This window comes from Aegilops tauschii, chromosome 7 (genome assembly GCF_002575655.3).
Source record: "Aegilops tauschii subsp. strangulata cultivar AL8/78 chromosome 7, Aet v6.0, whole genome shotgun sequence".
NCBI lineage: Eukaryota > Viridiplantae > Streptophyta > Magnoliopsida > Poales > Poaceae > Aegilops > Aegilops tauschii.
The window spans coordinates 611,389,193-611,404,724 of record NC_053041.3 but is presented as its reverse complement, the minus strand read 5'-3'; the positions used below and the strand labels follow the sequence as shown (position 1 = coordinate 611,404,724).

Here is a 15,532-nt window from a genome sequence, read left to right as displayed (position 1 = left end):
TCCTGATGAGCCATCTATTTTGAGAAGCAGAGATGCTTTCTAGAGCCGCTACTTTGTCCAACTTCAAGTAGTCTGGGAAGAACATGACTTCGTACAAATTATGACTTGCTGTAAGATAAGCTTCCACCAGATGAGCAAAAAACTTTTAGATCTGAATCTTGCAAGTATGATCTTCCTGGAATTTTAATGTTCTTCCACGAGTCGTCAGAGTAAATCTTTGGACTTGCATTTTCAGCTCAGTAACATCTTACAGCATGAAGAACATAACCCTGAAAATTAGAACTGGAGAGAAGAGAAACTATAGGGCCAGACAAATTCCTATGAGCTGAAGCAAAGCAACTAATATCAGGTTGTGTGGAGGGCCGAAGGTTCTGATGAGCAACATTATGAGCTATACCATTGATCTCTCTAGATATAAGGTACACATGAGCCTGGAGATCAGATGTGAAGGAAAAGAACTCAGCCAATGTATCCCGGATGCTCCAAGGAGTAGAAGCATCTATCTTCCATTTTCTAATGATGTGGTGGTTTCTAACGACAAAGGGAAAAGAAATGTGAATGCGTTTAAAAGTGCGACTGGTCCGGTTGGACATGTGGGGTGGCATCCTCCCCCTACTGATTACATCAAGATCAACAGTTTAGGTGTAGTCATCGTGGAGATTGTTACTAGGAATTCCTCTGATAAAGTTATTCTCTCATCATGAGATTTCATAGGACAATGTTCTTGTGTGAATGAACCTGAGCTTGGGGGCGTGCCTGGCCGATCTCTACACTGGTATAACTCTTCACATGCCTATTAGTTTAGAGACTGGTTGTGCTTTTGTGGGTACCAAATTGTGTTTTATTTCCAATGAGAAGGTCAATGATCCCTTCCACCTTCCTATTTTGAAACCGGAGAATGAATAATTGTAAGTAATATGCTAGATGGAATCACATATATTTTTATTTTTATTTTATATAATATTACAATACTTGAACTAAGGATAATGTAAGCAAGCCATCCATGTGGTCGACTCGTTTACCCTACATTTTGATATATATTTTTGTGAGCACATGGTGTTTTTTTTAGCAAAAGAGAAGCCGCCCCCTCCAATTTCATATAATGAAACCATTTTGTCTTCTTACATCATTCATCACCTACCAGCGAAGCTAAAGAAAGGAGAAAACAACTAAACAAAGCACTGCCAAGTTCTATTACATACCTAGCTAGAAGGGCCAAGATCATCCCATGAAAAGCAACTACTGTGAAGAAACCAGAAACCAAAAGAAAGACTTCCACCAGGGGAGTGTGAAGAAACCAGAAACCAAAAGAAAGACTTCCACCTGGGGAGTGAGCAGAACGACCCTGAAGATTAGTGTAGATCGAAAGGATCTAACCTGAAGACACACAAACGTAGACGAATTACGACTAGATCTGAGCAAATCCACCAATAACAGATCCGCCGAAGGCACACCTCCACATGCCCACCGACGATGCTAGACACATCACCGGGACACGGGCTAAATCCTTGACATTTCTTCAAATGCCCCAAGAAAGAATTTCAGATTTCTGGCAGTCACCTCATCATCCTGCAACAAGAAAATGGTGGCATCTGCATATTGCAGCATGTTGACCCCATGTTAAGATTTCCAGTCAAGACCCTTTTAACAAAACTCTCTCTTTTGGCATTATCTAAAATAATAGTCAGATCATCAACTACTATCATTAACTTCAATCCCCACATGCCCCCAATCATGATGTGCATAACCCAGTCACACCGCTTATCAGGATTTTTTCCCCAGTTTCAACATTTTGCAAACAAAAGACTATTTAATCTTATCATAAGTTTCTTCGAAACCAACTTTTAACAGCAGAGCACTTTGTTCGTGAGCACATGATAAAAAACAGAATGTTTGCAAAATGTCAAAAGTGACAAACCTCCATCACGAACAAACTACCATCACGAACAAACCCTCCATTACACATCAGCCTTTGACAAAAGGCAGTTTGTTCGTGAGCACATGACGTGAATTTCCATTTTTCGAAACCAACTTTTAACAGCAGAGCACTTACTTCAAGTTTGTTCGTGATTTTCCATTTTAGAATTCGCGACAATTTTGCGGGTGCTCCGAACGTGTCAACCAAAGGCTCACTCCTCCTATGAAGCCATCTCGTGTGGTCACATGGACGCGGTGGAGCAACGGGGATGCAAGATGCATTCAGCGATTCAGAAACGCAAATCAAACTCCCAAATTGCATCGGAAGGAAATACAAACCCCCCGAATTCGCGTAGCATTGCACGAAATAACAAGATAGAACTGTCCCAACTCATAAACCAGCAGAGACTTACCGAGGCCGGAACCTTATCCACGCCCAGCCGCCAGGCCCCTCCACGTTTACACAGCTCCAGTCGCGAGGTTGACACAAACTCCCGCCGTCGGATGCCTGCCCGACGCGATCCGACGGCCCCCTCACCCGCCCCACCCTCCAAACCCCCGATATTTTTTTCCCGTCCCCCTTATCACCTTCCCCTTCGGTCTCCTCCCTCCCTCCAAGGTTCTACCGAGGTTTCTCCCCCTCCGCCACCCCCACCTCACCGGCCCCAAATTCCGGCCGCCGGAGCGCAGCCCCTCGGCCCAGGCGGCGGCGCATGCCTCTCCTGCTCGCCCCCATCTCCACGTGCGCGCCCCCGCCGCGGCCCCGCCTGCGCCGCCTCTCGCCGCCGCCGCCCATGGTGGCCGTCCTGCCCGCGCCCGCGCCCCCGCCCCGCCCCGTCACGCTCCTCCCCATCCCCACGCCCCCGCCACTCAACACCGACGCCTTCGACTGGCTCGACCTCTTCGCCTTCCTCAACTCCCCCGCCGACTCCTACCAGATCCCCCACCCGCCTCCCTCCCCCGCCGACTCCTACCAGATCCCCCACCCGCCTCCCTCCCCCGCCTCCGCCTCGCCGACGGCCGAGGAGGAGCTGGCGGCGCTCCTCGAGAGGGGGAAGGAGCGGGAGCGGGCCAGGCGGGCGGGCCACCGGCGGCTGCGGCAGCGCCAGGTCAAGGCGGAGACGGAGGCCTGGGCGCGCGCCGCCGAGGAGTACCGCCAGCTCGAGCGCGAGATGCTCGACCGCCACCTCGCCCCCCAGCTGCCCTACGTCAAGTCGCTCTTCCTCGGCTGGTTCGAGCCGCTGCGCGACGCCGTCGCCCGGGACCAGGACGTGCAGCGCCGCAAGCGGGTCAAGCACGTCTACGCCAAGTACCTGCTCCTGCTCCCCGCCGAGAAGGTCGCCGTCATCGTCATGCACAAGATGATGGGCCTCCTCATGTCCAGCAAGGACGGCTGCGGCAGCGTCCGCGTCGTCCAGGCCGCGCACTCCATTGGCGAGGCCGTCGAGCGCGAGGTAAGTTATTGATAGCTCACTTCTAGGCGAACTTCATGGTGTAGAATTTTTTTCAGTACTACTCCGTATCTGCTATGACTTAGCAAATACTAGCTCCTTTACAACAACGTGAGACTTAGGCCTAGTGATGGTGACCTTAGTGTAATTAATGTAGATGGTTCCTTGTGATTTCCATCTGACTGGTCAACAATTTGACTTGATCGACATGCCCAATTAAAAGTTTGGCAATGCAATGAAGTTGACAAATTGGAGGAGCCGAGGACATTATGCAACTGGTAGATGTGCTATTGGTTATGATATTTTATCTCCAAATTGTGTCGTGGTGTGATAGCTGGATGAAGTTGTTGACCTACTTTGTTAATTAAGATCCAATAGATACATCGTGTGAGTTGTTCAGCAAGTGGAGATGGCTTCTATGTTGCCCGTTTGACTATAGGTTTTCTGGCAGTGACAATGTGACATGATGGCAGATTGCCAGATCTGATATCATGTGCGGGGTGTATTTTATTTATGGATGACGAAGCCTTGGATTAGGAATTAATCTTCCCCTGGCTCAGGCCTTGGCTATTCTGCTTGTGCGCTAGAGCTGTATATGTTGTAAAGGACTGGAGTTTGATCCATGTTAATTAGGATGAACTCTGTGCTATTGTAGGAGGTTCTTCACTTTGCCATTCAGTATTCATCACACAATGTTTCCTTGGTGTCAGTTGATTTTTCTGTGTGTTGAAAGCTATTTATTGTTCTGCAGTACAAAGTCCAGGCTTTCTTTCAGAAGACTAGGAGAAAAACTAGGAGCAAAACTGAAAGTGAAAATGATCCAGGGTTAGACAAGGAACAGGCAAAATGCCGGAAACTTGTTAAGAGTTTGGTGAGGAGGCGAAAATTGACTGAAGCACAGAAGCTTGTGCAACAGGAGATTGAATTGGAGGAGTGGGGCACAGAAGCCCAAGTGAAGGTTTGTTTTCCAGATAGCACACCTACAATGACAGAATTTTGTCTCATATGTTATGGAAGGTAATCCTCCTTTTGTGACTGCAGCTAGGAACTCGCCTGATTGAATTGTTGTTGGATTCGGCATTTGTGCAGTCACCAGCCGACCAAACACCCGACAGTTCTCCTGATTTTCGACCCGCATTTAAGCATGTATTGCGAAAGCCTATTGTAGAAAATGGGTATGGCTGCACATTTTCCTAGTGTTTGCCTTCATTGCATGCTTTGCGTTCGCATTGACACGCACTGCTGTGTCAGTATCATGTGCTTGCTTAGATTGGTTAGATCTGTTCTGACATTTCTGTTCAATGAGCAGGAGACTAAAGAAGAAGCACTTCGTGATAGAGTGTGATCCTCTTGTGCATGAGGGGTTTGAAAGCACTGTAAGTTTGTTTTGCACTGCTATGCTGTTCTTTTCTTTATGGATATAGACGCTTGACCTACAAAAAATGACCATCCACTTGTTTTCTTTTCTTTATTATAATCTAGATTCCCATCGAGTTTGTTCAAAAATTTACTTGCAATGCTTGCTGCATTGCAGATTCTATTTTCTTGTTTTTTTGTCTGTTCAATGGAAATGCTTCACACGTATTTAGAAGTTTGAATGTTTTGCAGGCTAGACACGTGGAGATACCCTATCTTCCTATGCTGGTACCTCCTACAAAATGGAAGGGGTATGCTTGTGATTCATGCATTTGTCCCTTTTCAGTTAATTGTGTTGGGTGTTTACTAGTTCATCAATATTTAAAGTAGCTATGTATGGTTAATTAGATGATATAATTGATTATTGTATCTTCTGTCTGGTGATCATTTTCCAACTATGTATTGTTTCAGCTATGATAAAGGTGGACACCTTTTTCTGCCTTCATATGTTATGCGGACACATGGTGTGAAGGATCAGAAGGAAGCCATCAAGAGTGTTCCAAGAAAACAGCTGAGAAAAGTATTCGAGGTTAGCTGACCAGTCATCTTTGACACAGCCTGCATTTATATTCTTAAACTCGTTTCCCTTGGCATAGTGGCATGTCATCAACACTCGTTTCCTTAGTAGTGAGTGTTAGTTTCATAATATCATGGTCTAGATATTCTTCTTGCTTTAATGATTATTTCTGATGTTTATTCATTTGTGCTTTGTGCTTGCTTATTTTTATTGATTCATGAAAGCAGTCTGAGGCATTGTCATATTGGCAGGCATTAGATATCCTTGGGGGTACTAAATGGAGAGTGAATAGACGAGTACATGACGTTGTTGAGACTATTTGGAGTCGTGGTGGGGGTATTGCAGGACTTGTTGATAAGGGAAATGTGAGTCAACTGCATATGGTCAATTCTGACATTGTGAATACTTTGTTTCTTTCAGTTTTCATAATACGCTCTAGTGGCCACACATGTTTTTTTAACAACCTGTTCGCGCTTCTGTTTTGTGTATAGATTCCTCTACCTGAACAACCTGAAACAGAAGACCCAGATGAAATCCAGAAATGGAAGTGGAGCGTAAAGAAGACAAAGAAAGCTAACCGCGAACTGCATGCTGAGCGATGCGATACAGAACTAAAACTCTCTGTATGTGTTATAAAGAAGCGCTCTTACTTTCTTAGATATCACGGTCTACCTTTTTTGGTATGGTATGCCGTTACTGAAGCTATACCGTTTCCACCTTTGTGAATAGGTTGCTCGTAAAATGAGAGAGGAGGATGGCTTCTATTATCCTCATAATCTAGATTTCCGTGGTCGTGCATACCCTATGCATCCACATCTGAGTCACCTAGGTTCAGATCTATGCCGAGGTGTTCTAGAGTATGCTGAAGGGCGGCCACTCGGAAAATCTGGTCTACGCTGGTTGAAGATACATTTGGCTAACAAATATGGCGGAGGCATTGAAAAGCTTTCTCATGAGAGCAAATTAACGTTTGTGGAGGATCATTTGCCTGATATATTTGATTCAGCAGCAAATCCTGTCGATGGGAACTGTTGGTGGATTAATGCTGAGGATCCATTTCAATGTCTAGCTGCATGCATGGATCTTTCTAATGCCTTAGAAAGTTCATCACCTCATGGTGCTGTCTCTCACCTACCTATTCATCAGGTATTTTCTTCGTTGAGAACAAGGCACACTCGCATGGGTTTCGACATTGCTTAAATCATCACCTGTAAATAGAGAATAGAGAAAGGTCAAATATCCTAGGATTGATCAAGGTTAATAACTCAATATTATATGTGCACCGAGGTGTTACTCATGCTTTTGAATGAAAGCATTTGAGATATCTCTGCCCAGTCAGCATTTGTCACGACATTACTAATTACCGGTCACATTTTTCATCTTTCAGGATGGTTCATGCAATGGGTTACAACACTATGCCGCTCTTGGAAGAGACTACGTAAGTTCTTCCTGCTATACCAACTAAGCATCACTTGGCCTGATCTTTATTTTATGTACTTGTGATATCGTAAAATAAAGCTAGCACTTTGTGCTTAATATGTAATTATATAGTCAAGTGTACTGTTATTTTTTTATTTTACATGAATTTTCTTTACTGTCTGGAATTTATCAGTACTCAACTGGGTCGCAAAACTTCTGTTTTCATTTGCATGCTTTATCTCATGACATTCTATAGTGGAACTATCCGGATATAAATAGTTGACAATTGTCTTTGTACAGATGGGCGCGGCAGCTGTCAACTTGGTTCCTGGAGAGAAACCTGCAGATATCTACTCAGAAATAGCTGCTAGGTGCCTCCCCCCCCCCCCCCCCCCCCCCCCACTCTGCGTGGATCAACCAACATCTCTTACATCTTCCAGTTTTTGAAAACAGCTCGAAATGTCTATTTTGATTATATTTCTGAGCCGAATTTATGTAAGTTGTTATCATAATTCATAACTTTTACCTTTACCATTAAGTTATCTTCTTTTATTAGATCAGGCGACAAAATATTTCCCTACATTAAAACTCAAGCAGTGACAATTGTGCGTGAAGAAAAACAAATCCATGAAGTTATATGTTTTACTTCTTGAAATAAATGTAGCTGGCTGTGACTAAGGAACCTTTCTGTAATTGCTAAAAAGAAAACAACAAGCTCTAGCAACATCTTGTTTTTATTTGGAATGAACACTGAGGTACCTTAGGGAGGGCAGGCCTTGAACCTGAACGACCGCTGAGGCTGTTGCCACACCAAGTTCTCCTTTTCCAATTATTAATTTGCCTTAATAGATTATAGTATTTAGCTTATTTGTCATCTAACTGTTAACTCAGTTTTTAGATTATTTATTTCATAATGCCTTTCCCTAGTGCCTAGTGGCATTCAGCAATTAATAATGGTTTGGCAAACTTGACTGAAGGGTACTGGATGTTGTACGGGAAGACTCAATGAAAGATCCTGCTACTGACCCAAGTGTTCCATTAGCAAAGGTTTTAGTTGATGAGGTTAGCCTTCTCCCTGCCCCGCTCTGCCTCAATCAAGAAATATTCTTCTTCATGTACCTTTTTTTTAACAAAACAGTTGAGGACCTGGACATTGGTAGCTTACAGGTGGATAGGAAGCTGGTCAAGCAGACAGTGATGACGTCAGTTTATGGTGTCACATTTATCGGTGCTCGCCAGCAAATTATGAAGAGGCTTCAAGAGAAAGGGCACATTACAGATGACAAATTGCTCTATGATGTGTCCTGCTATGCTACCAGGGTAAGTACTTCATTTGCATCTGACAGACTGGCGATTTTTGTGACTCCCTATAATTGTTAAAGAAGGCATGCCTAGGCTCTAGGTGATAGCAAAACGCGTAGAGCTTAATCGTGCTAGGTGTGCACAGTGTGTGCTTTGGTGAGAAAAGCACAAGGAGGTGGTAAAATACACAATTAATGCCTAGCGCATTTTTTTCCTTGCTCCCTATTGATTGCATTGGAGAGACAAGGACATGCTGTAACTGTTGTATCTCTGATGAAGGTAACTTTGGATGCACTAGGACAAATGTTCCAATCTGCCCGTGCTATAATGGCATGGCTTGGTGACTGTGCAAAGGTATACGATATATTCTGTTCTGAATCATAGTTTTTTCAATTGATTTAAAATTTGACAGGCATCCCAATGTAAAGTGTGGCACTGCATTTTCCTTTGTACAATAATCTTGGTAGTTGAGTTGAGTTATCAAAAGGCTCTGACAGTGTTTCAATTCTTCATAGATGATTGCTTCAAAAAATCAACCAGTCAGATGGACGAGTCCTGTTGGTCTTCCAGTTGTGCAGCCATACAAGAAATATAAAAACTATATGGTAAGCTACTTATCAACTATTGCACATATATGTGCATTTTTTTTGTATATCTACACTAAACAAGCAGTACACATGGACACTCGATTTGTTTTGGTTATGCTGCTCACTTTTCTTCGAGGGATCATATTTGCTCATTTGTGTAAATGTCATGTTAGTTATGCACCTTTCGAAACATCACTGCAGTGTGAGTTGAAGAGCACTATTGGTTCGTACATGAAAATAAACATGAGCTAATTGTATGATCTGGACCATATTTTTTTGACTGAATCTGGACCATATTTGTTTTAATTCTCATAATCCTTGAAGTCCAACGTGTGGAAGGAGCATTCTAGGAAGGATTGAGATGCATTCAAGTTAAAATATTTAATTGCCGCGAGACAATGCTCTACTATTTTGTCTTCGTTGCCACTTTATGAACACTATGTGTGTTATTTATTTCAATATCGCCATTATCGTGCAGATACGAACTTCTTTGCAATGTCTGGCTTTACGACGGGAGGGTGATGCAGTAAGTAACTTTATTCACTTACTCCTTGCTTATTCCAACTATCATGGTTAATTTTTACTGTCATTAAATTTTAGATTGCAACCCAACGGCAAAAGGCAGCTTTTCCACCGAATTTTGTGCATTCTCTTGATAGTTCACATATGATGATGACGGCAATTACCTGCAAGGAGGCTGGTCTTCATTTTGCAGGTATTTTCTGATTCTGGTTCCATTGCTAGCACAAATATTTTAGTAGCAAACCTCCTCCCAGTACCAACCAACCTTAAGCTTTCACTTCAGTGGAAGTGGAATGAACTGGATTGTTGTCTTTGATCTACTACGTTTAGCCTTATTTTTTGAAAGGATACATTTAGCTAAAATTTGACATTTCCGCCTTTACCAGCCCTTTGGAAAAATGTTATACCTGCTACTGGGTTTACATCCCAGCAGCAGCAGCTACCTTTTACATTTTTGGTTGTTCCATGCTTCATATATAATATATCAGATAGGAATAAGCTTGATGTAAAACAAAGTTTCTGGTGAATCATGGATGTCGGCTTCCTTTTCTTGCTGTTGGGTAATGTGCTATGATCTACTCTCTCTGTATCAAAATATAAGATGTTTTTTGGTTTAAATCTAAACCACGTCTTATGTTTTCGTACAAAGGGAGTACTTGTTTATATCCTCATAGTATTCAGTTAGTAGTGCTAATTGTTGGTTCCCGTATATTTGCGCAAATCAAATAGCATAGGATTGTGCTAAAATGGGCCCACAATCCTCAAATACACTTGCTTGCCTATTATTCACACAACAAGAATAAGGTCCTGTTAGGGTCGAAATATGCCGAGTTGACCAGGAGCCAAGCTCTCTTGAGAGCATATGGTGTAATTTAGTGTGAAAGAATCTAGTCACAATCCCTTTGTATCAAACAGCCAATAGATAATGCAAATTAAGTCGATTTTGGATGTTGACATCAAAAGTTTTGTGCTTTCGTTACTTGTGCTTATGATGCTTGTCTGTAAGCAATTTATGTTGCCTTTTGCTGACGTGTTTTGGCTGCAGGAGTGCACGACTCATTTTGGGTGCATGCATGTGATGTCGATAAAATGAATCAGATCTTGAGAGAGCAATTCGTGGAGCTGTACAGCATGCCAATCCTTGAAAACGTATGCTGTCAGACTGTACCCTGTGTCTTTTAAGCAAGCAATACTTTGTTCAACTGTATCAGTAGACTATTCCCTAATGCTCTCTCTCTCTTATATTCAATCCAGCTATTGGAAGAGTTTCAGACATTATTCCCGACAGTAGAGTTTCCTCCCTGCCCAGCACAGGGGAATTTTGATGTGAGAGAAGTTCTCACATCTACCTATTTCTTCAACTAAGCTCACCGGGAGAGTTATATGTAACATGTCACGAGCTCTGCGTGGTTGGATAGCTGAATTGCCTGATCATTATTCACAAATCACAACACGATGGTTGTGCGGCGGCCAGCGGCTGATGGGCCAAGAAGCTGAGTTTTTCAAAATCTTTGGCGTGAGAAGCAATTACAGCAGCAAGCCATTGCAACTCAGCCTTATTGGCACACCAGCAATAGAAGCGTGAATGGTGTTTTGGCATCGGCAAATCAACTCGCTGGACTCTGGACCCAGGAGCATGCCAAATGGTTAGCCGAAGCCTGATCTGAACGAGCCTCAAGTAGTTGATGCTGATGATTTTTTGGTTGACGCAAGATCTACGAGGATGTGAAGTTCAGTTCAGGCGCTGGTTACCATTACTCAGGCCAAGAAGGTAAATTATGAAATATCAAGTTATCAATTGCTGAAGAGTCCAGTCTTGCTGATGCTGCTGATTGAATTTTACCATAGATGAGAGTTTGAACCCTAATTTTACTGTCTATACGTTTTTTGATCTCTTAGGATTTTTGTAGCCGATGGCTCTGCATGCGCTGCACCATCACCATGTAATAATGTGTAGAATTTGGGCACCGAATAGAAACCTGAAAAGTGTATATGAGATTCATATAGATGTTGACATGGAATAAAATTGTACATGAGAAAAGTTTTGACTTGACTATTTTCACTGATCTTTTGTTTTATCATGGGATGTCTGATGGTACATATAGTTTGAACTTTACTACAAGCATGCCAGTGGAAGTTTGAACGAATTCTGATCAAATTATTTTTGAGCGCCTCACTGTTCTTTTTTCTGGGAGGACTAATGAACCGAACACTTAACACACACGACGCACGCGCGCCTACTCTTCAGTCGAACACGACAAGCTTCTCGTACATGGGCCCGGAGATGGCTTGTCCATGACGGCCCTGGGCGACGGGGTGTGGTCGCCGCCGAGGAACAGCTCGAGCATGTTCTTGGAGAAGCCGCTCACCAGCGCCACCCCCTTCTGCTCCGCCGTCACCGGCACCGAGCGTGAGGCCCGAAGGTTCCAGAACACCACCTGCGGCACGGCGTCGCCGTACCCGGCCTCGGCGTACTTCCTCGTGATCGCCTCGTAGTCCGTCTCCCACGGCCTGGCCGACGCCTGGTCGAACTCCATGTCGCTGAACACGAACACCTTCTTCACCATGCGCTCCGGAGGGACCTTGCCGGCGACGGCCACGCGCAGGAGCTGGTCGAACACGGCCTGGAAGTCGGTGTTCATGCCCCACTCCATCTCGCAGATGAACTCCGCCTTCTCCGACAGGGTCTCGCCGCGGATGCGGTGCAGCTGCGGCGCTGCGCTGAAGGTGATCACGCGGTGGCGCCACGGCTCGTCGCAGAGCTCCGACAGGAGGAGCCCGAGCGCGACGCAGACGTCCATGGGGACGCCGTGCATGCTGCCCGACACGTCGCACACGGCGAGGCAGTTGTTGAGCTTGCCCAGCGCCAGCAGGTCGTCCACCATGCGCTTCCACTGCAGGTCGGCGACCTCGTCCTCGCCGTCGACGGCCGACTCCAGGATCTTGTGCGGCAGCAGGGCGCCCGCCGCGATCTTCTTCTTGCCCGGCTTGACGTCGGCGAGGTAGCCGTTGAAGCGCTCTTGGTCGTAATAGATGAAGTGGTCCTTGTAGTTCTTCATGGCGACGGACGCCACGCGCGTGTACACCACTTTCCCCCACTCGCCCGCCGACATGAAGGTCTCGGGGAGCTTGAGGGCATGGCGGAGCGGCACGTAGGCCTCCTTGCGGAGGCGCTCCCGCGCGCGGAAGGCGTAGTGCGCGTCCGGCAGGTCCTCGGGCAGGTCCAGCGCCGAGCCCTTGGGGAAGAGGCGGCGCGCGATGGCCTCGCAGATGAGCGTGGAGCGGTCGTAGCAGCTGTCCACCGACGGGCACCATTTCCCGGCCAGCGAGAGGTTGATCTTGCCCTCCGCGAGCTTCTTCATGTCCTCGGCGAGGAGGTCGGCGAACACCTCCGCCGTCATGTCATGGAGGAGGCGGTAGTTCTGGTCCGGGAGTACCTCTGGACGGCCGTCGCCGCGGCGTCCGCGCGCTTCTTCCGGCGCTCGACGGTGGCCTGGGCGGCCTCCTCCAGATCACGCTTCTGGCTAGCAGCAACGCGCGCCTTCCTTGTGCGCTTCTTCTCGTGGCGCTCGAGCTCCGGCACCTCCTTCCTCGGCTCGCTGTGCGCCATACGCAATCGAAGGCGGGCGATGAATCCTCTTCCCTCGGCGGCGAGGCGGGCCTGCTTCCCCGGGGTCCTGGTGGAGGCGCCGCCATGGATGATGCGGTGGAGGATCTCGGGGAGGTCCTTGAGGTACCCGAAGTCGGCGACGGGGCGCGCGTTGAGGGCGAGCGTGGCGGGGTGGGAGCCGTGCATCCAGAGCGCGGCGGCGTAGAACCCCTCGCGGTCGGCCTTGCCGGTGCCGCGCACGCCGCGGAGGTTGCAGGCGAGGCGGAGCGCGGTGGTCGGCTCGGCGGCCCAGGCGCTGGCGATGAGGGACGACACGGTGTCGGCCGGGGTGCCGGGGACGACGTGGAAGAAGAAGTCGAGGCAGGGGTCGCCCGAGGTGGCGAACGTCGGGGAGTTGTTCTCCGTGCGCGTCTTGGGCGGCGGCGGCGGGGCCGGCTTGTTGAAGTTGGCGTCGAGCAGGTCCACGAACGGGTCGCCGGTGGTGGGCTTCGCCGCCTTTGCCGCGCTCGCGACCGCCGCGGCGAGGCTCTCGCCCGGCGGGCCGCGCAGGGTGTAGGAGACGGCCCTGCGGCACGCCGCCGCCGCGGCGGCCATGGGTGATCGATGGGTTTGGTCTGCGTGAGGGTTTTGGCTCTGGGTTTTGGGGGGATTTTGATCGTAAATAGCGTGGTTTGTTGGGGAGAGACGGATTTTGCGGGGGATCGCGCGCCATTTGCTATGGAAGGTTTCGTTTTGCTAATTAAACCTGCTCATCCTTATCTTTTTTCCAGGTTTAACGTTGCCGCTTTATTTAAGAAACGTAGCTCGGAATGTCATTCGAAATTACATCCCACACAAGCTCTCGGGGATCCCCAGCCAAACACTACAAAGTTCATCGCCTACTTCAACTTTAGCTAATTTGTGCGCGGCAACATTCGAAGAACGACTAACCCGGGAAACCTTGAAATCGCTTCTTGTACTCAACATCTGCTTGATCTCTCTGATCCAAGGGCTTGACCTGTGCGTGTAAGCATCTGTACCACGGCCAAACTATCCAGCTGAACATGCACTTTTTCGACATTCATGTCGATTGCCAGTTGCAGACCCCTCCCGCAAGCCAGAATCTCCGTTGCCTCAGGGTCATCGATATTAGGGAAATGATGGCTCAGACTCGCAAGGAACGCTCCATTGTGATCCCATAGGACCGCACCCCCCCCCCTTTGCCACCAAACTCGGCTACAACCCCATCAGAGTTCAATTTAATCCACCCCTCCGGCGCCACCCACCTCTGAGCTTGTCTGGAGACCGTTGGTCGCTCCTTTGGCAGATGAACGTTCCTCCATTCCTGCATGTGGAACATGACATATTCCATTATTTCATGTGGAGGGGCGATCCTCTTCCCATCTCTCGCCTCATTTCTGGCTAGCCATAAACCATAGGTAGCCTGGATCATTTCTTCTTTCTTGTCATCAGCCGCGCCCGCAAACCACTCCAGCAACCAACGAGTGAGGGCGCCCTGGGTTTCCATAGTGATCGGTGGAGCAACCACCGTGACACCCTTCTCCGAGCGCAACAGGCACCCAAAAAGGGTTGAGTGTTGGCATGTCCAGAACCTGCGCAAGATTGATTCCTCTCTCCCGCAAGCAACACAAAAAACGCCCGGCTTGATCTGTCTTCTATGAAGCTCGGCACCTACTGCAAGGCCATTTTTGATCATCCTCCACATGTGAATTTTCACTTTCCCTGAGCGTTAGTATCCCACAGCGCCATATACGCCTTATGCTTATCAACTGAAGATGAAGCTTCGGCCTACCCTGATCTTGCTTTTCTCATAGACATCCGCAGATGATACGCGGACCGGACATTGAAGACCCCAGTTTTGGTGTAATTCCACGGCAGGTAGTCATCAGACCCGGGACCTATCCCAAAAAAGCATCACAACCTGAGAAAAATCTCAGCCCTCTACATCTAAAAAACTCTGATGTCAGCAGCTAACCATCTGACTACTACTGCATTTCATCAAAATCACATTTCAAAATGTAAAAGCATGATTTGGTACCGCCTATACTTAGCCACAAAAAGCATCACAACTCAGAAATATGGGCCCCGAACCTCTAAAATCTCACCCCCTACCACTAAAATCTCGACTATAAAACCCTAGCTACAACTGCGACCCAAATTCATCCGATCAAACTACAAACCCTAGCTCAAATGGGGACGAAATGGGGAAGATGAAGGGTGTGGCAGCTCAAGTGAAACCCTTAAACAAAACAAAAACTCCGGATGAAGGCGATTTCGTCGTGGATCTACTCATCCACCGCTAAGAACTGCGCGAATTAACACCCAAAATTATGTTCTACATGGAGGTCACTCCAGCGGGGGACAAAAAATGATGCGAATCGCTGGAGACCATACCCGTCGTTCGCCGTCGCAACTACAGAGGGGTCGTGCCGAATGGCGCCATGGCCGACGACGCTCGCCGTCGCCCGAGCCTCTAATTCCCCTGCCGCCACTGTAGCATACGATTTACCCGCCCCCGCCACAATTTCTGGATCTCGCCCGCGTCATCGCCACAAAGAGGGAAGGGGAAGGAAGCCGATGCAAGCAACAAAGCTGAGGGGTGGGGGAGGGAGGGGGGGGGGGGGTGGGGGTGGTGGTGGTGGTGGAAGCAGAAAAAAGAAAGAGCTACAGTCCACCTGGTGCGACGCCTGGTACCACCTGGTCTAACAACTGGTAAGAGTGCTGTGGACCGTGAGATTAAGAGCGGTCATAAGGCGCAGGAGATGGTCGCTCACGAGGCTGCCGGCATCTG

The 15,532-nt window shown here is 47.5% G+C and overlaps 1 protein-coding gene and 1 pseudogene across 1 annotated transcript; one reads left to right on the top strand and one right to left on the bottom strand.

The window, feature by feature from the left end:
* Positions 1–2,534: 2,534 nt before the first annotated feature.
* On the top strand, positions 2,535–11,187 carry LOC109784742 (DNA-directed RNA polymerase 3B, chloroplastic). Its single transcript, XM_020343339.4, has 19 exons — positions 2,535–3,371; positions 4,120–4,326; positions 4,410–4,543; positions 4,678–4,744; positions 4,977–5,035; positions 5,196–5,313; positions 5,553–5,666; positions 5,793–5,924; positions 6,031–6,447; positions 6,689–6,739; positions 7,021–7,091; positions 7,698–7,782; positions 7,888–8,040; positions 8,302–8,376; positions 8,538–8,627; positions 9,088–9,135; positions 9,210–9,324; positions 10,177–10,280; positions 10,386–11,187. Exons 1-19 carry the CDS (start codon positions 2,631–2,633, stop codon positions 10,494–10,496), a joined length of 2,892 nt encoding a protein of 963 aa, XP_020198928.1. The 5' UTR covers positions 2,535–2,630; the 3' UTR covers positions 10,497–11,187.
* Positions 11,188–11,375: 188 nt separating this feature from the next.
* LOC109784739 (uncharacterized) lies at positions 11,376–14,248 on the bottom strand (annotated as a pseudogene).
* Between the last annotated feature and the right edge of the window lie 1,284 nt (positions 14,249–15,532).

What these genes read in the sequence shown, in the direction of transcription:
- LOC109784742 (XM_020343339.4), top strand. Translation starts at nt 2,631, where the DNA reads ATGCCTCTCCTGCTCGCCCCCATCTCCACGTGCGCGCCCCCGCCGCGG. An exon ending in AAGCCTATTGTAGAAAATGG is followed by an intron (nt 4,544 to 4,677) that starts GTATGGCTGCAC and finishes TTCAATGAGCAG; the next exon opens with GAGACTAAAGAAGAAGCACT. An exon ending in CCTCCTACAAAATGGAAGGG is followed by an intron (nt 5,036 to 5,195) that starts GTATGCTTGTGA and finishes GTATTGTTTCAG; the next exon opens with CTATGATAAAGGTGGACACC.